This window comes from Miniopterus schreibersii (genome assembly GCF_964146895.1).
Source record: "Miniopterus schreibersii genome assembly, chromosome: 11".
Taxonomy (NCBI): Eukaryota; Metazoa; Chordata; class Mammalia; order Chiroptera; family Miniopteridae; genus Miniopterus; species Miniopterus schreibersii.
In genome coordinates, this window is record NC_138111.1 from 7,726,773 (window position 1) to 7,750,943 (window position 24,171).

The window sequence follows — 24,171 nt, forward strand, 5'->3', positions numbered from 1 at the left end:
CGCCAGCGGCGCGGCCGGGAGGTGCGGGGCTCCGCGCGGGTGGGACGCGGGCGCTGCCGCTCGCAGGAGCCGCCAGGTGGGCGCCTCGCGGGGCCGCGGCCGCCGTCGTGCCCCTTCTCGTTTCCGGGCCCGGGGTCTGCAGGCTTCGCTCCTCGGGACTTCTGCTCTCCGCCCGAGGTCTCTCCCCCGCCTCGGGCTCGAACCCCCGGAGCCCGCGGGGTCTCCGCCCGAGGCCTCTGCGCCCGCCAGCGGCCTGCGGCTGCCCGGCCCGCGCCCGCCGTCTCTGCGGCGCGCTCCCCGCGTCTCTCCGCCCGACGTCTCGGGCGCCGTGGCACCGGCTGCGCTCCCGTCGCCGCCACGCCGCGGGCTTTGTCTCTCCCGCCTTCGGGCCCTCTGTCCCGGGCCCCGCCGCTTGCCGGCCCTTGGCGCTCGAGCCGCCGTCTGGGATCGGCTCCCGGGGCCCCGCCCGGGGGCTCGGGCTGCGGGCGGCGCGTTTTCCGTGCGGCTTCGCGTCGCGACCCCCGGGCCGACGCCCCCGTCTCGCCGTCTCGCTCCGCGTCGCCTCCCGCGGTGTCTCTGGCGCTCGTCCGTCTCTCCCAGGTTTTCCTCCCGGCCTCTGTCTCTCGGTGTCTCCGGTCTCTCTCTTTCGTTCTCCCGCTATCTCTGCTTCTCTGTCGGTCTTGTCTCCCCGGGTTTTCTCTGGCTCCGCATCGCTGTGTCCCTGCCGCCCTGATTTTCGTGTCCGTCGCCCCGGGGTCCTCTGTCCGTTAGGCACCGGCAGTCCGTGTGTCTGTCATTTCCGCCCCTCTCCGTCTCTCCCGGGCTCTCTCTGTGCCCCTGGTCCCTGTCGAGTCCCAGGGCACTCGCGCCCACCCCCCGGGTTCGTTGGCGTCTCCCTCGCAGCCCTGCCCAGCTCGTTTTCTTAGAATCGGGGTTTTGTTCTCAGACGAACGAATCCGGGTCGAAGCACATCGAATCCGAGGGTCCGCGCTGGGGCCCAGCCGGGGCAGCGCGGGAGGAGCCCCCGGGAAGGACGGGGAGCGCGGGGCGGGCGCGGGGCGGGCGCGGGGACGGGGCGCGAGAGGCCGGCGCGGGCCGCTCAGGGCGCTCGAACGGGCGGCCTGCTTCGGGTGGCCCCGCGCAGGGCGCTGTCCTGGGGACCACGGGCCGGACACGAGGTGGTTCTGCGGGACCCGCGGACCCAGGTCTGCGGCGCTGCGGCCGCCGTCCCGCGCGCGCTGACCCCCTCCTCCCTCCGCAGGCGGACGCTGCGGGCATGGACTATTCGTACGACGAGGACCTGGACGAGCTGTGCCCCGTGTGCGGGGACAAGGTGTCGGGCTATCACTACGGGCTGCTCACATGCGAGAGCTGCAAGGTGAGCGGCGGCCGCGGGCAGGGGAGCGCGCGTGGCCGGCTGCGAGCGCGGGGCGGCCGGGGACGCGGCGGGGAAAGCCCCGCTGGGAGCTGGAGGGGCCGGCCCCTCCCGCGCTGACCCCCCTCTCCCCAGGGCTTCTTCAAGCGCACGGTGCAGAACAACAAGCACTACACGTGCACCGAGAGCCAGAGCTGCAAGATCGACAAGACGCAGCGCAAGCGCTGTCCCTTCTGCCGCTTCCAGAAGTGCCTGACGGTGGGGATGCGCCTGGAAGGTGCGCGCTGCGCGGGGCCCGCAGACCCCAGACTTCCAACAGAGCGGGTGGGGGCGCGATGGGTGAAGGGGTGCAGACAGGGAGCCCCAGGCCTTCTTAAAGTTTCTGGGTCCCGGGTGACGATGGAGCCCATCTCTTCCGGGAAGAGGTAAGAACTGGCCTCGGTGTGGTCCTGGGAGGGATGTATGCAGGACCAGCCAGAGCTGAGTTGGGAAGGATCTGAGTGTGAGCCCCAGGGAGACCAGCCGTTCCCCAGCCCCTGAAAGGGCTGAGCAGCACAGGCTAGAGCCCCGCACAGCTCCTCCCTCTGCGAAAAGTTCTGCAACACCCGCAGTGACACCCAACGCCAGCTGGAGTTGGGGCTTTCAGTGACTTTGCCAGAGTCCAAGTCCCAATGCCACCACTTACAGGCTGGGTGACATTAGGCAAGTTCCTTAACCTCTCTGAGCTGCAGATTTCCCATCTGCCAAACGGGCTTCACAGCAGTGCCTTCTTCACTGAGTTAGTGTGAGAGAATTGTACGAATAGCTCCTGGCACAGGGTCAGTGCCCAACAGGTTAGCTATTCTTCTTCTTCTTCATGTGATTACCTGCCTGCCCTCATCTGTCCATTCGTCCCAAGAATTCACTCCGTTCACTCACTCAGCAGGTGCGGTTCCTCCCCCACCGTTTTCAGCCAGACCCTGGCAGAGCTGGGGAGTGGGGAACCATTGCCCCCAGAGGACGCAGGCCCATCATTGCCTCCCCACCCCCACCCCCAGCTCTCAGTCCAGAGGTGAGGAAAGACAGTTCAGCAGGAAGGACTCATGCTCTTTGAGGGTGGACGGTCCTAGGCTTCTACCCTGCTGGCCCCAGCCAGGCTGTGCACCGAGCAGGCAGCTGTCGGCTAAAGTTTTCAAACAACATAGAAGGCCCCTAGTGACAGAGCTGCAGACCACTGTCTTGCTACCTAGAGGAAGGATTCCTGATGGGAGCTCTCTTGTCCTGTCCCCAGAGCCCATGCCCCCAGATCCAAGTCCTGAGTGGGCAGGAGAGCTGGTTGTTGTGAGCAGCAGAAACCCCTGGTGGCAGACACCTGAGGTTTTGAAGCAGGGCTGCCTGCCCACCCCTGGCAGCAAGGTTTGCTGTGCAGGCCCCCAAGACTCAACCCTTTCTGAGCATCGCCCTCTCCCTCCTGCTCTCTCCCTCCTCCCAGAGCCCAGGGTGGGGTCCCTGTCTGAGCAAGGGTTGGGGTCACACTACAGCTTCAGAGATTTAGGTCTGGCTAGTGACATATTCTTGGCTAGGCAGAAGGACATCTGGTCAACAAAGGAGGTCCCTTCCCCAGCACAGAGAGCCAGCCTTAAACTGAGCTTCAAATTTGAAAGTAATGGAGAAAGTGCAAGTCATTCTGCAACAAGGGTTCACCAGAGTCGACGAGTCAGTCAGTAACAGCTGGATCCTGGGGCCCAGCTGTGAACAAAGTTGTCCAGGGCCCACTTTCTGTCACAATTTCCCTGCCAGGCCTTGTACTGGGCACCTGAACTCATTGCTGAGCCCCCAGGAGCTCTCAGCCTGGGTCACATGGCATGATACCACTCAGCAGGATGAAAGTAGGCAAGGGGCAGGACATCTGGAGTGAGGACAGTGGATTCTGTCTGGGCAAATCCAGGAATGCTTCATGGAGGTGGTGACCTGAGGGCTGGGTGTTTATCAGACGGAAGAGAAGGAAAGGGTTTGAGGTAAAAGGAATATCAAAGGGAAGGTGGAAGAAGAAATGCCAAGTTGAGGAACAGAGAGATGAATAAGGTGGAGTGGAAAGAACACAGGGTCTCATGAGGGACACCCTAGAAAGGTGAGCAGGGCCTTGAATGGCGCATGAAGGTGACTGACTTCACCTGCAGGCCGAGGGAGCCATAACAGGGCACCGAGCTGGGGAGTGACACAGTCCAATCTGCTTGGGAGAGATCTGAGAGAGATGGTATGGAGGGTGGCTTGAAGGGGGTGAGGCTGACCCTCACCTCTGCCCACAGCTGTACGTGCTGACCGCATGCGGGGTGGCCGGAACAAATTTGGGCCCATGTACAAGAGGGACCGGGCCCTGAAACAGCAGAAGAAGGCACAGATTCGAGCCAATGGCTTCAAGATGGAGACAGGCCCCCCAGTGGGGGTACCCCCACTGCCTCCTCCCCCACCGGACTACATGCTACCCCCTGGCCTGCACGGCCCAGAGCCCAAGGGCCTGAGCTCTGGTCCCCCTGCTGGGCCCCTGGGCGACTTTGGGGCCCCAGCACTGCCCATGGCCGTGCCTGGTGCCCACGGGCCCCTGGCTGGCTACCTCTATCCCACCTTCCCTGGCCGTGCCATCAAGTCAGAGTACCCAGAGCCCTACACCAGCCCACCGCAGCCCGGGCCGCCCTATGGCTACCCAGAGCCCTTCTCTGGAGGGCCTGGCGTGCCCGAGCTCATCCTGCAGCTGCTGCAGCTGGAGCCAGATGAGGACCAGGTGCGGGCGCGCATCCTGGGCTGCCTGCAGGAACCAACCAAAGGCCGCTCCGACCAGCCTGCGCCCTTCAGCCTCCTGTGCAGGATGGCTGACCAGACCTTCATCTCCATCGTCGACTGGGCACGCAGGTGCATGGTCTTCAAGGAGCTGGAGGTGAGTCCCTCCTCCCACCTGTCTGGCAGCTGGATCTGGGGAGTCCTCTTGGCTGCCCAAGCCTCAGGCTCGGTCACTCCTTGGATGGGGCCCATTGGCTTTAGGCACCATCTGGCGACAGGGAGACACTGAGGAGTATTTCTGGTCCGTCGCAGCCTTCCTTGCCTCCCCACTCATCCCCTCCCTCCCTCTCCTTCTCTGTTTCTTGAGTCCCTGTCTTTCAGAGACTCTGCTGCTTTTATCTCTGCCTCTCCCCTCTCCCTCTCCTCTCTCTCTCTCCCTGGTGTGCTATCTCTCTGCTTCTCTGTGTTTCTCCAGCCCTTTTTGTCTCTGTTTCTCTCCTAGTCTGGGTCTCTATAGGCACTTATCTCTCTTCCTCTGAGACCCTAGGCTCCCAAAGGACTAGCTGAGTCCTTGGGAGACTCTCTGGCTGCCCCAGGCCAATGTCATGAAGAGGGTCTAACCAATCCTCTTTCCATTTGGAGAAGCCAGCGATCCCTGCCAGCCTCAGATGTCACAGGTGGGAGTCTAAGTATTTCAGAGTTTGGAATGCTTACGGGCCTCCAAATCCAGCCAAGGCCCATCTTCCCTGGCCTGGGCACAGGCCCTCTTTAGTCCAGGCCTATCGGTGTTTGCCTTTCCCAGGCCCACCCCGCTAGCTGTTCCAGGGCTGGGTGTAAACAGCAGGACCTGTTGCCCTCCCTGCTGGGGCCACTGCAGCCTTGAGCAGCATTGTCAGTGCTGACGCCACTCAGGCCTGGGCTTCCTCCAGGGGCAGGTGGCCGGATGGGCCGGGGGCACTGCCTGCTGGGCTGGGCATGGGGGGGGCAATACGGTGGGGACTGGGTACTGAGCCTTTGAGGCATCATGGGGCCGGGGACCCGGATTACTCTGGGAGTCAAGAATTGGTGGTGGTGGCCCCTGATTTCATTGTAGAGGGCCTGTCTTGGCTGAGGCCTGGGGATATGCCATGTGTCATGGAATGGGTGGGGCTTTTCACCCCTGCCTCCCCCCTGGGCTTCCCTCATGGATGGGACAAGAGGCAGGGCCTTGAACAATCCCATCTGCCTCCTACTCATGGCTGGAGGCCCTAGTGGGGATGGAGATCCTAGGACCTTTGGGTCGGTGGCCAGACTTCCCTTGAGCCCCCTGTGCAGAAGGGAGGAAGAGCAGAGCATTCCCGGCCTTCCAGAACCCTGGGTCCAGGGGCAGGGCACTTCCTCTGGCCGCCTTCCTAGTCTCTCGGGGGTTTTCACGCAGGATGGGAAGGGCTTTTGTCCCAGCTTTGCTGAGTGTTTTTTCCTGCTTCTGGCTTCTCTGTGGTCCAAACCTTCCTGCTTCCCCTTCCCAAAGTCTCTGAATTGAGCCCAGGAATATGAACCGTGGTCACCACCCTCTGTAAGGGAGCCTTGCAGATAAGTACCAGCCCAGCCCTTAGAGGGCGTCTCACCAGCCATGAGGAGCTTGTTTCCCACTAGTCCACCTCCCACAGGTGGGGAGGCAGAGAAGTGAGAGGGGTGCTGAGTGACCTGTTCTCCCTTTTGGCTGACCATTCTTCCCCCCAGCTCCAGGCAGGATACATTTTAGTAGACAGCAAAGGGGGCTCCCTAGCTCTGAGAGTCGGGCAGCCCTTGGGCTGGATGCCGAGGACATTGGACCCAGGAGCCTGCCAGACTAGAGGAAGAAACAGACATGCACACAGATGACACCCAAGCAGGGTGCCCAGGGCTCTGAGAGCAATGGAAAGGGGCCGAGGGAGCCCCAGCTGGAGAGCCAATGGCCCTGTCTAAGGAAGTTAGGGAAGGTTCTTTGATCTGTGTCTTTCCAGAACACAGCCTGAGAAGGTTAAGGGATTTCAGGAAGTGGGAACAGCGTAGGCTAAGGCCCAGAAGTGGGGGAAGGCGTCGTGTGTCAGGGAGCTCCAGGTGGCCCTATGGGGCAGGGCTGGAGAGGTTGGCAGGGTCAAAAGCAGAGCTTGGGCCAGGATGGGTCCTTTGGCAGCGAGTGATGGACAGCCGACCAGGGCTGGCTGGGACCCCACATCGTCTTTCCAGAGGCCCACTCAGCTCTCTATGAAGCTGATCATGTCTCGATGCCCAGCAGAAGGCCTGGGGTCTTTGCTGAGCTTTCGAGATGCTGGGAGCTTGGATGTTGGGGCTTCCAATGCCCTTTTGTGGTTCTTCTCCTCCATCCTGTCTCCCAGCTTGGATGTGCCTCCATTTTTCCATCTCACACATCATGGCACATTAGGTCTGACAGTGGCACTGAAGTTAACAGCAAAGACCAGAATCAGAGAGGCCTGGGTTCAAGTCCCAGCTCTGCCACTTACCAGGTGCGTGACTTTGGGCAAGTCACTTTACTCCTCCGGGCCTCCGCTTCCTTATCTGTAAAATGGGGAGAGTTGAAATACTATCCACCTCATAGGGTTGTTGTAAGGATTTAGTGAGCCAAGACAGGTAAAGAATTTAACACAGGGAGCAGCAGCTCCCTTCCTGGCTGCTCTATGATTTAATCTGTACTTGCAGTTGGTATGCAGCCCTGGCTAGGAAGAGTGTGAAAAGATACATTGTCCATGCGCCTCTGAGCGCTGGAGTTCTGGGAGAAGAGGGGGCCCACCTGGCCCTGGGTGTATGAAGCAACTTCATGCCTGCCAGGTAGCAGAAACCCACCTGTACCTGCTGCTCAGTGGGGGGCAGTGTGCAGGCCCAGTCAGCCAGCCTATCTAGACAGTTCCCATGAAGGACAGGCTGGAAGGATGCAAGACAGGAATCAGGGAGGGGGAGGCGAGGGCCAAGGGTGCTAATGACCCATCTCGACATCACTTCACCCCAACATCCCGCTCCGAGGCCCCTGATTGGCAACAGATTTAACTGCTCAGATCTATGGTTTCATTTAAGCGGCAGTAACTGTCAGTCCTGGACTGACAAACGGCGGGAGAGGGCCGTGGCCAGCCCGTGGCACGTCAGCCACTGGAGAATTACAGAGCCCGCTGGCCTTCGGCCGCCAGACCGATCAGACCCCAGGGGGCTCCAGAGGGGGGCCTGCTGGGAGGGAGGTCAGCTCTGCACCCATAAATACCCCGTCTCCCAGGCAGGCTGCAAAGTGTCAAGGCTCCAGGAAGATTTGTGGAGACGGCAGGAGGGCTGAGTGGCTGGTGGGCCAGGGAACAGGCTAGGCTGAGGAGGGACCCCAGGGCCTGGACGGCAAACATCCTTGCTCCCAGGACGGCAGGGAGGACTGGGGCAGAAGAGGAGCCTTTTGCTTAGGGAGAAACTTGTGGAAGGTGTAACCAACCCTCTTTGGTTAAGTGAGCCTCTTAGCCACCTGCTTTCCCATGGAGAGGGGCTGGCGGCTGTGGCCCTCTGGCTTTCTTTTAAATAAAATAAGAAGTGTGTGTGAGTGTGTGTGAGTGTGTGTGTGTGTGTGTGTGTGTGTGTGTGTGTGCGTGCGTGCGCTCATCTGTGTGGGGAGTGTTTTGGAGTTTGATGTCTTTATGTATCCATCTGTCCATTTAGGGGAAGAGAGAGTAAAAAGCCTGGCAGGAAAGATTGCCTGGCTGGGGGCACCGTACCCGGGAGGGCCAGCCACGGCCCACAGAGTGCTCCGACCGCCGTCACTGCGTCCACGCCGTTTTCTCTAACCCAGAGAAGGAAGACTTATTTCCCCATTTCTCAGAATAGGAATCAGGGTCGAGAAGGACGTGTGGCTGAGAGAAATTATACCAAGGGCACTGGGTGCCAAAGCTTAGCCACCATATTGCCTGCCTCTGCCCCTGCCACCCCTATCGCCCCCTGGGCAGGGCCGCCCCCACTCCGGGGGCCTGAGGTCTGGGTGCAGAGTCGGCTCCAGGGCTTGGCCAGCCGGGTCACTGTGACCCCTTCTCTTTTCTGCCCGAGGCTCCGCCTGCTTATCTCCCAATTCTCCCCTTATCTCTCACTCTTCCTTCAATCAGGCACAAGGGTGTCTGCTCCCGAGGGCCCCCATGGGTGGGGGGCAGAGCCTAACCCTGCATGTCCTCCCTCCTCCTGTGCCTCCAACTGGGTCACCCAAGGTGGGCCAGTGTCACTCCTGGGCTGGCCCCAAGTACTTCCCAGCCCCCTCTCCCAAGACCAGCCCAATTCTGAGGGCCTCTGGGCAGAGCCCAGCTCCCTGTGTGTCCCCGGGGCAAACTGTTTCCTTCTCTGGAATGTGGGGAGAATGTCGAGAGGGCAAAGGTGAGGAGTCCTAGCCGAGCTGGGGTCCGGGCCTGGTCATGGGCGCCCACTGAGCCTGGCCTCCCTCCCTGGAAACTGTCGGGGAGGCTTCCTGCCAGCTCCCTGGGACTGGCCACTGCGGAGGACAACGAAGGTGAGACAAGGAGAGTTGTCTTCGTGATTCACCCTCGGCTGGTTCTCAGTGTCCCCTGACCCCTGTGGTCGAGGCTAGTTGTGGCCGAGCTGGGGGTTCCCCGGTTGCGTTCCTGTTTGGACAGTAACGGGGCTCTAGGAGGAACTTTCTGCCCGAGAGGAGGGAGAGGTTTGGGTTCTTGACATGAGGACAGGGTGAGGCAGGGGACTCAGCAGGATGGAGACTGGCCCTCCCTCCTGTCCTCAGCCACGTGGGTTGGGGCGGGGTGGGCAGGAGAGCCCAGGGGAGGCCTGACCGTGCATCCTGCTGCTCGCTTTGCTCTTCGCCCACTTTCTGTGTCCCTCTGTCTGCCCGAGGACAGCCCCAGGACTGCCCCCAGTAGAGGAGGGCAACAGAGAGGAAAGGGTGGCTTCTACCCCACAGAAGAGAAAACTGTTCCCTAGGCGGGGCCAGTTCCGCTCTGCCCAGGGGCTTCCTGGACCCCTGTGGCCTCCAGGTTAGGGGCAGTTCCTCTGTGCTCTCTGTGCCTATCTGGGGGGCACACGCTGGTCCATCAGCTGCTCATTGACCCTTCCTATGGGGCCCAGTCTTGCCTTCCCAGATCCCACAGCTACTGGGGAGAACAGAGGCATGAATAATGCCATCGGATGTTGCAGGTGCCACATCCACAGGATGGCGAGGGCATCAAGCCAGGAGGAAGGGCTGGTGAGGGCTTCATGGTAAAGAGTGTGCCGTGAAACCCTGGGTGGCAGGGCAGGTCTTACTCCACACCGGGAGGCTAAGAGCTCGCAGCTAGAGCCAGCCAGCTGTGTGACCCTGGGCAGATCACTGGACACCTGTGGGCTCAGCTCCTCTCTCCATAGACGGGGACAACTATACCAACCTCACGGGGCTGTGGGAGCTGCAGTACAGCGATTTGCGTCTCCCCAGGGCGGTGCCCAGGATGGTGCTCCGGAGATACAGCCGGGTAGATGGTGGCTGGTGGGGGAGCTGCAGAGGCTGAGAGGGACTAGGCCTGTATTGTGTCTTCCTAGGATGGCCTACAGCACCCAGTGGCAGTTCTGAACACCCAGGAAGGCTCAGTATTTGTCACAGTGGGGAATAGTGGACTGAGAGTACCAGCCCTGGCCCTGGCCTAGCTCTGCCTGTCTGTGATCCCAGGAAGGTCCCTCTCCCTCTCTGGGTGGCAGATTCTTCATTTCAAAAACAGTGGCTTAGGTCAGGGCATCCCTCAGAGCCCTCCTGGCTCAGTCATTGCACGGTTCTGCGTCTTGCACCCCACTGTTATGAGTGTCCACTCTTGCCATGTTGAAGGCATCCATCCCAAGAGTGGAGGGACACTACCCCAGGGCAGCCGCCACCCCCTGTGCACCAAGTGCCCCAGCCATAGTCTGTTTGCAATCTGGTCACTGTTCTGTTCCTGCTTCAGACGTCAGACCACTGATCACTCCCTGGGCTGGACCAAGGGCCTTCCTTTCTTGTCCTGAGCCTGAGGCCCAGGGAAATCCCTCTGTTTCCTCTTCATGGCTTATTTTTTGAGTGATTGGGGCTGTTAGAGATGTGACCACAGGACAAATGGGCACACGTTCAAATTAATAATGCTCTTCCCTTGCACTTGAATCGGTCCTTCACAAAGCACTTCTGTGGCTATTGTGCACCAGCATTTATTGAGTGCTGTGTGCCGGGCCATCTTCTAATACTGTGCCCACTTTACAGATGAGAACACTGAGGCCCAGAAAGGTTACAGAACTTGCTAAAGGTCATACAACTTGTAAGCGACTGGGGCCTCTAATTATTTTGCTAGAGCCCTGCCACACTTTGATGGAGTAGACAGATGGGTAGACCTGGCACAGAGAAGTTAAGCAGCTTGCCCAGGTTACATACCCAATGGAACCTGAGCACTGACAGTGGGAGGAGGAGGGGTGAGAGGACGGTCCCCTGCCAGACCATGGACATGGACCCAGGTGTGCCTCTTCCCTGCAGGTGGCCGACCAGATGACGCTGCTGCAGAACTGCTGGAGCGAGCTGCTGGTGTTTGACCACATCTACCGCCAGATCCAACATGGCAAGGAGGACAGCATCCTGCTGGTCATCGGGCAGGAGGTGACAGACCCACCATGCCCTGCCCCACCCCACTGTTCACGCCCAGAATTCTGGGCCCAGAAGAGGTCCCAGGCTTCTCCAGGGCTGGCTCTGGGCAACCTGAATATCAGGCCTTTCCCCAAGTTCATGGGATACCCACCAGCGTGACCTCCTCCTGACCAGCCCTGGCCATGGCCTTGAGAGGGAGCAGCCCCTGGGAGCTCTGCTCTGGGGGAAGCAGCTCAGGGTGTTGGGAGGGTTGGGGGGCTCTTGGAGGAGGTGATGGTGCCACCAGATCTTGGTAAGATAGTAAAAGGTGTTGGGGGGCATCTCCACCTCCACCACAGGCAGAGAGGAGAGCATGGGAAAGGCTCAGAGAGGGACATTTAGAATTCCTGAGCCTCCAGGAGCCACTGGTATGCTGGACTGTGGGTTTGGGCGACCCTGTGGGGTGGGGGACAAGGTAAGAGATAAGACTGGAGGGGTTGCTAGGGGCTAGATTGGGCAAGACCTTGCAGGCCCTAAATCCTCAGTGAGTGAATGAATGAATGAATGAACCAGTGGAGTGGAGGGGTCTGGGCACAAAGAGCTCATAGTCAGAATTTGGACACCCCCCCCCCCCAGAGCAGGGATTTAGGGGCACCAGGATGGGAGTCCGGGGCATAGGCACCCCTGAAGTGGAGCAGGGAGCAAGGGGACAGTTTCTAGTGGGGAAGGACACAGCCAGGTTTGAGGGGCACATGACGGGGCAAGATGGGAGGTGAGGAAATGAGGCAGCCAGCCACTGCTCAGAATGCTGGGCGCCTGGCGGGGCAGCGTTCCCGGAGGGGTAGGGGATGGCAGGAGAGGGTCTAGCCTGGCGGGGGCGGAGCATGCTCCTCCCCAGGTGCTCGGGCTGGGGGGGAGACTGAGGCCCCCTCCACCCGGGACCTCTGTCCTGTCCGTCCTCAGTTCTCACCCTGGGTGTCTCAGGCCATCCAGGGCCAGGTGAATGCTGGTCCCAAGGCCACCTGTGAGTGCAAATGAAGAGGCTGAGGGGTGTGTGTGTGTGTGTGTGTTCTTCTCATGAAGGTGGAAAACCCTCTAAGTGTGTGTGAACGTGAGCTGAGGTGCGGCCACGTCCCCAGCCAACTGTCCGCGTGCGGGCGTGTGGGGCGCAGGCACGCAGGTGGCCCCACCCACAGTATCCAGGCACCTGCCCGCTCCTGCCCCGCTCCTGCCCCAAACTCAGCACGCGTGGGATTCGCCCCACATACTGCATAAAAGCGGCTCGGACCCCTGGGCCCGGCGCAGGCCTTTGTGTGTGAAGGACCCTTCAGTCTCCCTCTGACGCACCTGCCCGGTGTCAACTCCGCTGCCACAGGGCCCTCAGCTCAGGCAGGCGGCGGGAGGGCTGGGAAGCCTGGGCCCTGGGTGGTGGGGCTGGGAGGGATCCTGGGGCCTGGGGAGATGCTGCCCCCACCCGGCTCAGCCCCAGGGCTGGTCACACGGACCCACAGCCTGCACCTGGTGCCTCCCGTCCACACCCTGCCCCCCCAGTCCCTGATCAGAGCTCCCGCCCGTGCCCCGAGGTCCGTGACCCCAGGTCTGCCCGCCCAGGTGGAGCTGAGCACGGTGGCCGCCCAGGCCGGCTCCCTGCTGCACAGCCTGGTGCTGCGGGCGCAGGAGCTCGTCCTGCAGCTGCATGCGCTGCAGCTGGACCGCCAGGAGTTCGTCTGCCTCAAGTTCCTCATCCTCTTCAGCCTCGGTGAGTGACGGGGACAGGGGACAGGGAGCTGGACGGGCTGCCACTGAGACCCCAAGAGGGGGCTGTGCCCTGGGGGCCCTTACAAGGGGGGTTGCTTCTTCTCTGGGCCTCAGTTTCTCTCTGTGAAAGTCCAGCGAGCCAAGATAATGTCTAGTACTTGCCCTTTATGAAACCGGGACCCCTTCTGAGTATTTGGTGAATTCCCAGCTGAAAACCCAAGAAAAGTGCCCCTGCCACCTCCAGAAAACGCAGCGTGAGTCCAGCAGCTTCTGTCCCCTGGCCTCCTCCCGGAGTTCCTGTTTTTCCCAGATCCCTGCCCTTGTGTGTGTGTGTCGGGGGGGGGCCCAAATTCTGACTCTGAGCTCTTTGGGGCCCAGACACCTTTGCCCATTCATTCATTCATTCATTCACTCATTCATTCATTCCACAACATTTGCTGACCAGCTGTCCTGTGCAAGGCACCAGGGGTATGGAATGAACAAAAAGACCCAAACCCCTGTCTTCAAGGAGCCGACCTCCTCTTGGGAGAGAGACAGTGAGCATAAGATGACTCGTAAAATATATAAATTAGGGGGTGATTAGTAACACAGGTAGCTGGAAGACTGCGATAAGGGCTACGGGGGAAAGCAGCCGGGAAGAGGAGAGGGCGAGCCCCGCCCAGCAGCTTGCCCCAGGCCCAAGGCCCCGGTGTCTCCCTCCCATTGCCTTCCCTACCCACCGCTCCAGTCTTCGCCCGCCTCTGATCTCTTCAGGCTCACCTCCTCCTGTCGACACTCCCCCTGCCAGCCATCTCTAGCCACTGTCCCCCCTGTGCCCAGCGATGCTGCGAACATAGAGGTTTTCCTTGCTCTCAGGTGGCTCCCAGTCGGGGCAAGGCCTCCAGCCAGTGCCATCAGGGCTGAGACAGAGAGATGGGGGGGAAACAAGGATTCTGCCTGGTAGGCTTCCTGGAAGAGGGACATCTGAGCAGGGTCTCAGAGGATGAATAGGAGTTTGCTGTGGGGATAAATCTTTTAGCAGAGGTGTAGATGGGATTGAAGGTTGGGACAGGGGCATGGATGCCTCGTCACTTGGGGAGGGGGCAGGATTTCAAACTTAGTCTTTGTGTCAGATGGCATCATAGCCACAGCCTGGCAAGGGTGTCTGCCCAAGAGTGGGGGCGCTGGGGAAGAAGTGGACTGAGAGGGGGCGACTGTGAGGCATTGATTGTGCTCAGGCCATGGCCATGAACTGGGTTCCTGGGCTGGGTCTTCTGACTCAACAGGCTGGTAGGTGGAGGGGTTATCCGCAAGGCTGCAGGATTTGGTAGGGGACAGCCATTGTGGGGTTGGGGGCTGAAGCTTGGCTGCCGGTTAGGAGCCGTGACCTGAGGCCCTTGGAGGAGCCTCAGGGGCCCAGGCCATGCTGGCTCCAGCTGGGGGAAGCCCCCTCCTTCCTCTGCCTCCAGTGGTACCCCCCTCCCAACCTTGTCTGAGAGCTGCCAGGCTCGGGGGGCTGGTTCAGGCAGAAGCCATGGACGGCTGTGGTGGGGGATGTGGAAACTCCAGGAGCTTGGTGTATATGTGTGCCTTTGTGTTTGTGTCTTTGTTTTCACACAAGTGCAGACTGTGAACTTCTACAGGCTTGTGGTTTTTGTGTGTCACGTTGTGGAGACTGAATGTGATTGGGAAGTGACAGGGGAGAGGGGAGATGAGGGCTTTGGACTGACAGGTGGTGCTTGGGCCACATAGCATTGGAGTGTGGGCTCTGTGGCAATCTGGGTGGTTTGTGAGGTGACCTGGCTACCATCAAGAGGCCACCAAAGAGGTTCTGGGGAGGGTTGGGTGGAGGGTGGGCTGCCAGCCACCCACCCTGGTCCAGATCTCCATCTATCCTTGGGGACCCCCTGTAGAACAGGGACCATGTCTTGGCTTTCCAGACTGCCCGGGGCCTGAGGCACATGCCCTGTGGCTCCCAGCCTCTTTCCACCAAAGCCCCAGGTGCTTGGGACTGCCAGGCCCAGCAGAGCTCTGGCCTCCAGCAGGTGATCAACCCAGGAGCCATCCTCCTGTGGGGTTTACAGCACAGCTGAGCCCAGCCCTCTTCCCCGGGTCCAGGCGAGGGGCCATGCTCAGAACCATGCTCAGAACCATGAGTGCCCGACCCCCTTCACGCTGACCTTCAGCCTGTTTTCCAGAGGGGGCAGCTGGGGCCTGAGAGCCCGGGAGTCTACAGTGCTTGGTGGGAACAGGCCCGAGGGGTGGGACAGAGGAGTAAGAGTGGGCTCATGTGTGTGCCTGTGTGTGTGTGCACATGTGTGCACCCATGCTAGGCAGGATGGGGTGGTGATTAGGAGTGAAGACTAGGTACAGACCACCTGGCTTCTAAATCTGGACTCTCTCTGGCTGTGTTCCCTAGAGCAAGTCACTCCCCTCTCTGAGCCTCTGCTGCCCCGTCTGTAAAATGACCATCATAATAATCTTTAACTTGCTATGAGGATTTAATGAGAGGATTCCCTCAGAAGGTGTGTCAGTATTGCCTCCATGATAGCCATCATTGTTGTTAATGAACTAATGAACAAGTTAATGGATGGAGTGAATGAATGAACGAGTCGGTTTCCATCTTTATTGCATGCTGTGTGTCTGGCATAATGCATGGCCTTTGGGGGCTGAGGTGGCTTGGGGAGAGCGCCTAGCCCAGCAGGCCAGAAACTCGAGTGAAGTTGGGGCTGTGAGAGGAGAAAGCCCTGGGACCTGGGCCTGCCGGAGCTCATGAAGAGCAGGGAGAGAGGCCATGTGAGCCATGTGCAAGGCCTTGAATGCCAGGCCAAGTACCTTGAGCCTTCCCTTGGGGAGGATCTTCAGCTGGGAGTAACAGGATCAAATGTGCATGTGAGCAATGAACTTCCAACTGCTGCATGGGAAAGGATGGCAGGTGGCAGCCCCGAGCCCTGGAGGAGGCGGGCCCCTCGGTCCAGGTGAAGTGGAGAAATTTGGGCAAGATGAGAGGGAAGATTTGCCCAGAGTCTGGAAAGTGAGAGGGGGCTCCTCCCATGATCACCAGACCTGGGTCCCCAAGGGAACTGGGGCCCAGAGAGGGATGGCCACTTGCTCATAGACCTCCAGCTGGCATGTGGGCGTCACCCTCGTGGCAGCGCCTCCCTGGGCTGGGCAGCCTGAACCCAGTGATGGCCGTCCCCCCACCCCGCCCCACCCCGCCCCACCCCACCCCACTGCCCTCCCGCCCACCCAGCGCCTCCTTCTCGCCTGCCTCCGCAGAAGGGTGCCATTTGGTGTCTAAATAGCCGTCTCAGGCAGGCGAGGAGGCAGGTAAGAAGGTTTAATTAAAATTAGTGCCTCTCTCCTGGCAATCACGGTGTTTATGAAGATGGGCCCGGCAGGCATTGTTCCGCAAAGGACTTAATCGAAGCTTAATGGATTGACCTAACATTCGATTTCCTGACTTCCATTGAGGCTGCGGCAGCAGCATTCCCTTAAGCGTTTGCAATTTACCCACTGCTCCGCGCCAACAAAAGGCAGCCTGAATAGCAGCCCCACTCGAGGGGCCATTGTGCGCGGGGGCGCCTGCCTGAGTCACCGCTATTGGGACAACATTCTTTATGCCTCGCTGGAATGAAAGGATTATTCAAATATTCAATTAAACTGTGAAAAGGGGGCTTTTCTGAGAACCTGGAGGCCCCCAGCTCCGCAGAGCTAGCGGGCTGCTCTCTGAGGCGGGGGTGCCATCTCCCAGCCCCCTCCCACCTCCCACCTCCCACCACCAGGATTGCTAGGAGCTGAGCAGGCTTGGGGACCCACGAAGACGTTTCTCGAAGGTGCCCATCTCCAAGCTGTGGCAGCTCAGGGCCCAGAGCTGGGCACACAGATTAGGTCCAGTTCTTGGTTGGCTTGTGAAGCACAGATTAATCTATTTTGCAGATCATGGGAAACTGAGGCTCTGAGAGGGAAAGGGACTTATTTGCCCCAGGTCACCCAGCTGGTGGTGGAGCTGGGATTTGAACCCCTGACATTGAGGGGGCGGCTCCAGGTTTGCGTGAGCCCTGCTCCGCATCTGACGATGAAGAGCATGGTGTTCTGTGGGATGCTGGCTCTGTCACATCCGTTATCCCACAGTCTCCACACGATCCCTTTAGATGGGGGCGCTGGGAGGCTGGGAGAAGGGGTGGAACTTGACCATGGTCTCCTCCAAGGTGAGGATGACAAACTTGAGTCTGGAGCTTAGAGTAGCCTTTCCGGGAAACCTAGGACCCCAGGGTGGACTCTGGGGTGGGACTCCAGATTGGATGAAACATGAAGTTATCATGTGCAGTCTTCCAGAAACTGGTGTCCAAGCTTGACCCCTGCTCACCCATAGGGCTTCGGAGCCAGAGAGACCTGGGTTTGAATGTGGACTCTGGCATCTATTGTGTGTCCCAGGCAAGCCCCACTGTCCCTTTCCTGCCTGCCTGGGTGTCTGCGAGGATTAACTGAGCTGGGAGCAAGGTGTCTGGTGGGTGTCCAGCAGAGAGCTGCGGGACCCGCAGAACCACTCGGAGGAGCCGTCCCTGAAGGCTGTGCCTGTTCCGCACCAGCCCCTGCACTCCACCCGCTGTCCCTGGTGCGGTCCTGCTGCTGCCGAGAACAGTAAATCCTGGAAAAGCCATGGCTCTGGCCCTCCCGCCCCCTCCCCTCCTGCCTCTACTGCAGCATCCTAGCTAGTTTTCCCTTCACCCCCAGCCACTTCCTCTGGGCCCCTTTACTGCTGTGTGGCCTTGAGCTGGTCCTTACCCTTCTCTGAGCCCCCAGCCTCCTATTGTGGATTGTCAGGAAAATTGCCCAGCCTGGGGATGGTGGGGGTGAAGGTAAAGGGGACAGTATTAAGATGGAAAGAGGTTGCCATAGGGATGGAACTAGGTTGGGGGGGAGGGATTTCCCATGACCTTTGAGTGTGTCCAGAGCAGCCAGGCTAAGGAGCAGGGCTGCTGTGTACAGTTGGGTCAGTTGTTCACCGCGCAAGGGCACCCAGGTGAGTAGGGGCTGAAATCCAGCGTGTATGCCCCTCCCCAGGCTATCTTTCTGTGGACAAGGGAGAACTTCTTTCTGACAGGCCCAGGGTGCCTTATGGGCTGAAGGGGATCCTGGGGAAGGCAAGGAAGGCGATGACCTTGGCTTACTTTCTGAAGGGAGGTGAGGGGCTGGGAGCGGGGGCGGAGGAGCGAGGGCCAGGTTCTGCCATACGCCCTGGGCCCAGCTCGTGTTTCCCTAAATCCAACTTTGGACAACACAGGCCTCAGCAGGCACACTGCGGGTGGCTGGGGATCAGGGTTGCCAGGAGCATCCAGCTCTCCTGGCGCAGTGGGTGTTAAGAGGGATTAGAGGGGCCAAGGGCTGCACACGCTGGGCTCCCTGCTCCCCCGCAGCAGCACGGCTGGGGGGTAGGGGGGCAGAGGGGATGTGGACTGGCGGCTATTTTCTGAGCCACTGGATGCCGCACCCCAGGCAAGTCCCGGCTAGGATTTGGGGATAGGGGACCGGTTCTGGGGATTCCTGCTGGCCCTCAGCCTCCAGGCAGCACCAGCTGGAGATGCTGCTCAGGTGCTGGAAGATGCCCAAAAGATGTGATAAGGACTCGAGTGACAAAAAACTGACTCTCTCCTGGGCACTCCTGCGGAGCCAGGCACCTGTACAGGCCTCTGCAGCCACGCTCTTGCCCCTGCAAGGCAGGCACGGCCCCTTTCATAGGAGAAAAAGGTCTTTCAGGTCAGGAGGGGCCAGGGCACAGGCCACTGCTCCTAAATGGTGGAGCTTAGATTTGAACCCCCATCCGTCTCACTCCAAAGACTTTTCATTTTTTGCCTCTTCACTGGACCTTGGGTGTGGGGGGTGCACTGATCACACTCCTCTGTCCATGGCACGAAGGATCATTGGACCACGCGGAGCCGGCCGCCCTCGGTCCCTGCCATGGGCAGTCGTTCCTTCCTGTGTAGCTCCGGGCCTCTCATTTGTCCCTGCTCTTACATAACGTGCCTGCTTTGTGCAGAGCTGTTCTAATTTATGTAGAGATCTTTGCCTTATAGACCTCATTCTGGATCTACCTGGTTTGTTTTTTTCCACTCAGCCTCCTGCTTTTAAAGATTCATCCATTTTCTCTGTGTTATATCTGCTCCATTATTACTCTCTAGGGGACTCGCTGGGGGTACAGCCACGGCATGGCCATCCAGGCCACCTCCCCATCACCGTAAATAGCACTACAGCGAACATCCATGGCCCCGTGGCCCCGTGGGAGAACCTCCTTGTGGTACTGGAGCCTCTTGATTGGTCAGCAGGTAGACCCAAGGAGGCCCCGTCACTCTCTAGAATGGGGCCAGCAGTGCGCACGCCTCACAGCTGTGACATGGGACCCTTCCGCTCACACTGCGCCTCTGGTGATGGGGACAGTGATGACTGTGGCCAGGTGGTGATGTTGATGGTGACCACCCTGGGGTTGATGGCGACAGGATGATTTTGACCATGGGGGTGGGAATGGTGTTGATCGTGGCCACGGTGAGAGTTGGGTAATAATGGCACTAATGGCAACAATGACGTATGAGGCCTTATTACGTGCGCGACACTTGTTTCCTAAGCACCTTCCAGTATCAACTCCCTGAATTCTCCCGACCATCTTGTGAAGTAGGTCCTATGGTCACCCCCGTTTTACAGATGAGGAACTCGAGAGGTTACATGACATGCCCAGGGTTAGTCCTGGTGAGGTGGGTGATGGTCGGTGATGATGGAGGTATTCATTGTGACCACTGTGATGAGGACAGCAGCAGTAATGATGGTGACAGGTGATTGTGGCTGGGTGGCTGATGATGACAGGGCCTGTGTTTGTAATAACCACAGGGATGTTGTTGGTGACTGCTGCTGATGGCGGTGTTCAGCTGTGGCGATGAGGGTGATGGTGGTGACAGGAGTGATCGGGGTTCGGTTATGATGGCAGCAGGGGCCGTGTTTGAGGACAACACTGGGCTGTCAGTATTGGCGACTGATGATGATGTTCACAACCACGGTGGTGACAGTGGTGGTGACAGGGAAGCTGGCTGTGTTGATGATGACGGTGGCAGCGCCTGTGTCTGGTGCTCGCGGTGTTGGCCGGTGGCTGCGACGCTGACGAGTGCCTTCCTTTGCAGATGTGAAGTTCCTGAACAACCACAGCCTGGTGAAGGATGCTCAGGAGAAGGCCAACGCCGCCCTGCTCGATTACACCCTGTGCCACTACCCGCATTGCGGGGACAAGTTCCAGCAGCTGCTGCTGTGCTTGGTGGAGGTGCGGGCGCTGAGCATGCAGGCCAAGGAGTACCTGTACCACAAGCACCTGGGCAACGAGATGCCCCGCAACAACCTGCTCATCGAGATGCTGCAAGCCAAGCAGACTTGAGCCTGGGCGGGGCGGGGCCGGGACCTGGACGGGGCTGGGGAGGGGTCGCAGCCACCCCCCCGGCCCTCTAGATGGTTTATTTTATTATGCTCACCCAGGAGCCCCACCCTGCAGGCCGATGCCCCTGAGCTCTCTGAAGCCCTGTTTGGGAAATGAGTGAGGGCGGGTAGGGCCTGGCTGAGGTGGGATGGCCCCCACTACCCATTGGCACGTGCCTGCCACTCAAAGTGCCCCCAGGGGTTGGCTGCTAGCCACCCCCGTCCCTTCCTCCTGCTCCCAGTTGTCTGTCCTGGAGTCTGGAGCACAAGTCCAGGGAGGAGGTTTGGGAAGCCCTGGTGGGCCTGGATGTCCCTTGGGTCAGAGGTCATCCCTTCCCCTCTCCTGGAAACAGAAGCAGAAAGATGTTGAGTGGTATCAGCTGGGGGAGAGGGGTCTCCAGAACCCCTCAGAGGCACCAGGAGGGAAGCCCTCTGTTTTGTAAACTGGGGATAACAGTTTGCAAAATCGGGCAGGGACTATTAGGTCCTAGAAGACACCGGGAGACTGGTTAGGGCAAAAAGACCTCCTCCTTGGCCCTCTACCCCCTTTGACTTGTGCTGGGAGAACTTGGACATGCCATCGGAAAAGGATTTTACTACAATCATTTTTCTATCCCTCTCCCGCCAGAGAGGTTTGGCACAATCAACATTGTAGCCCCACCCACAGTTGCCCCCCCCAGGCTCATATTTATCTGCAAAGCAGTAGTCAAGAGGTTTTTTGTTTTGTTTTGTTTGTTTTTGAATCTAGATACTCCTTGAAAGGTGTGTATGTGGTGGGTAAGGGGCAGATTGGAGGACTGAGGCTGGGCTGGGGGATTAGCACCAAGAACAGCCCATGGTACCTCCCCAAACACCCTCATACCAAGGACCACCCCCCTCCCCCAGTGGTGCTGGGTCACTATTTCTGGGATCCCACTCCAATCAAGAGAAGAGCTGTTCCTTGCCCCCCACCCCACTCAATAAACAGCCAGATGCTCTGTGGGGAGCTCGGTCTCCATGGGTGGGAATATGGGTGACCTTGGGGAGGGTGTATAGATCTCCAGATCAGGGACATTGCAGATAAGCCCCTTCCTCATTGGCCCCGTCGCATTTGGTCCCTTGCTGTAAAACCCTCGAAGCTGGACCTCAACTCCCTGGCTTCCTGCCCTATATTCTGAAAGACACTCTCCAGGGCCAGGCACTAGGGAGAGGCCTCAGCTCTCCTCTGTCCCCAGGCTGGGCATCCCCGTGTCCTGCTTTCACGTTGCCATTGCAGCTTACGCTGAGCCTGCCCAGTTGGAGGCAACTGGGCATCCCTGCTCCCCTGCCTTCCACCACCCTGTCTCAGTCCGTATCCCTGCCCACTGAAGTGTGTGCCCCCACCAAGGCTGGAGACCCACAGCCCCAAACGAGAAGTGCCCTTAAGAATCTCCCAGCCCCCGCAGCCCTGGAATAAATTTTGCAATTAGTTTCCAGCTATCTTTGGCTATTTACATTGTCGGGCAAAGCAGAGCCTCCTGCATGGGTTTGGGTGGTCTATGGTGGGGCAGTGCTCCAACTGAGATGGAGGTGACACTCAGAAACCTTTGGTTCAAAACTCGGGGGAGTCAGGATAGGGTGTGGGGGAATACCAGGCACTGTCCGGGGTCCCTTGGGCCTTATTTCATCCCTGAGACCCTGCCATGCTCAGGAGGCCCAGGAGATGCTTAAGCCTTTGGGACTCAGCCTCAGTTCCATCCTGGCACATGCAGCTCAGCATCATCTTGGGCAGAAGGGAGCAATCATTTAATGAGCGCCTACCATCCCTAGAGTGGCCCAGTGAGGCAGGAGTTATAACCAGGAGAGGCACTTGGCAAGTTCTCCTTAGTCAGTGATCTGCAGGAACAGAGTCAAACCTGGGTCCACTTGACTTGGGAGCATTGGCCCAGTCCTCTCTGTCCACCTGGTGGCCAGTCCCAGGCCCCCTGCCTGGCCCTCACCGATTCCCTTGCCTCTCCCTCCCCCGCCTCTTGGTGGCAGCAGTGAGCACAGCCAACATCTGAGGAGATTTCCTCTGCTCCCGGAGCCTTCCCAGGGCTTTTGCCTGCTTTGTCAGTCTTGTCCCATCTGTTCTTCACAGCCTCAGTTATGAGTGCAGAAGGGTGAAGTGGCCTGTCCAAGGTCACACACAGAGAAAGGGCAGAACCATTGTGCAAACCTTCTTGTCGCACCTAGACCAATCTAGTTTATCCCCAGGGCCACTTCTGATTCACTGTGCCCCTGTGCAAATTTTTAAAAGGGCCCCCTCTAGGGCGAGGTAGCCCTAGGCACATCCAGGAGTTTACCAGTTAGACAACTGGTTGGGGGCAGTCCAGGCAGAGGATAGTGTGAGCAAAGGGATGGAGGGGTGTCAGCATGAGGTGTTTGGGGACTCAAGAGAAGTTATTTTGGTTGGAGAGTAGAGAGAGAGTGTAGAGAGGAAGGGTATGGAGCAGGTGGAGGGGAGACTGGAAAGGACTTCTTGGTCCCTGCCCCTGGGCCCCTCCCCCCACCAACCCATAGTAGTTTGGGGTGGGGGGCAGGGCAGGAGCCCTCTGCAAGTGAAAAGAAGAGATCAGAGGACACTGCAAATGCAGGCAGTAGGGACCACCAAGTGCCTCATCCAGTTCAGCAAGGCCTGATGTCCCTGTTCTGCAGATGGTGGACTGGGGGTTTAACAGCCCCCCACCCGCGGAATGAAATACCCAGACTTCTGTTATTGCATGGTGGGTCCACCCCCACCCCCCCCATAGATTTTGTCCCAGATAAAACCCAGGCAGGGCCCAGGGTGGAAGCAACTTCTACAGTTGTGGAGGGAACTGGGTGCAGCTTGTACCTTGCTGGGTCTCAGGGCTGCTGCTCACTCAGCCCTGCCCCACCTCCACCCACTCATGCCTCCCCCAGGGTGACTGCTTGGACGCTCCTCTACTGTGCCCCATCCTCTGGCCCCACCAGCATTTGAGCCAGGCTAAGGTCAACAGGACAGTTAGCCTCTGCACCCTGAGTCCCAGCCCCTGGCCACCCCCTTGCCCTGGCGCCAAGCCCTAGCACATCATCAGCATTCCTCACCTGGGCCCTGAAACCATTCTGCCCAAGAAGAGACCCAGGCTCAGAGAACAATCTTGCCTGTGGCCACAGAATGGATAGTGGCAGGACCTGGTCACACAGTCAGACTCTGAGTTGGGCACCTCCCACAGCATGACTCCCATCAGACCTGGAGCCAGTCCCGCCCTCCCTGGTGCTTCCTCTGAGCAGTCGGCTCCCATTCACAGACTGCCACCCTGACCCCCTGCTAACTGGCTGGGGAGACCCAGGTCTGCACAACGGGGTGATGGTGGCCTCCAGGCTGAGGTGAGGACCTTTAGCTCAAGGTGGTAAAGCGATCAGCACCAGCCAGGTACATAGTTGGTGCTAATAAACGTTGGCTGCACCTACCCTGATGATGAAGCTGGGACCACCTAGAATCCCAAAGCGAAAGTGGCAGCTTCCCTTGTCCCTCTCTCCTCCCAGGGAGTCTGGCATCCTGTCCCTGTCCCCAGGCCAGGGTAATCCCAGAGAGGGACAGGTTACAAGAGTAAGTTTATTATAAGAGACACCACAGGGCCATCAGAATTCAGGGCTGGTGGAGAGGGACAGAGGGGAGGGACAGCCACAGACAGAAAGCTAGGGGAACAGAGCTGTGGGACCTGGTGGAGTTAGTGGGAGAGGCTACCGCTGCTCGGTCCCTCAGGGGCCTCCATTCGGGCCTTCCAGGGGTCCCCAGGAGGAGCCTGGAGAAAAGTCCCCAAGCGCTCTCTAGAAACCTGGAGGGAAGGGCATGCTTTGGGCTGAGCTGACAGAGAATCAGGTGGGTGACCCACCAGGATGGGGAGGGGGCTGGGAACTGAGGCTGGGGTAAGACTTTTGGTGGGAATCCTGGCCTGGGGGCCCTGCTTAGTCTTCCCCATTCCTGCTCTGAGCCTGAGTTTCTCCACCCAAGGGACACCTGCGTGCCCCGGGGGCTTTCGGGAGGGCGGGGCAGGCGCCGTGAGGGACACAGCCGGCAGCCTTCACTCCTGGCACCTCCGGCTCAGACCAACTGGGTAGGTCCCGGGGTGGAGTTGGGGGGCTAGCGCGTCCGAAGTGTGGGGGGCGGCCCGCGGAGGGGGAAGCGGCTCGGTTGCTACGAGCGAGCGGCCTTAGCAACCCACTCATTCAGCGGAGACAAAGGCGCTGTCACTTGAGCGCAGACGCTGGGCTGCCGCTCTCTTGTTCCCACCGAGGCTCTGTGCCTGCG

General features: G+C 59.4%; 1 protein-coding gene across 1 annotated transcript; it reads left to right on the forward strand.

Moving 5' to 3' along the window:
* Positions 1-1,267: 1,267 nt before the first annotated feature.
* NR5A1 (nuclear receptor subfamily 5 group A member 1) lies at positions 1,268-19,860 on the forward strand (the record flags this gene model as incomplete). Its single annotated transcript, XM_081151007.1, has 6 exons — positions 1,268-1,378; positions 1,511-1,652; positions 3,664-4,289; positions 10,620-10,739; positions 12,318-12,465; positions 19,613-19,860. The coding sequence occupies exons 1-6, from the start codon at positions 1,277-1,279 to the stop codon at positions 19,858-19,860; spliced, it is 1,386 nt and encodes a 461-aa protein (XP_081007133.1). The 5' UTR covers positions 1,268-1,276.
* Positions 19,861-24,171: the final 4,311 nt, after the last annotated feature.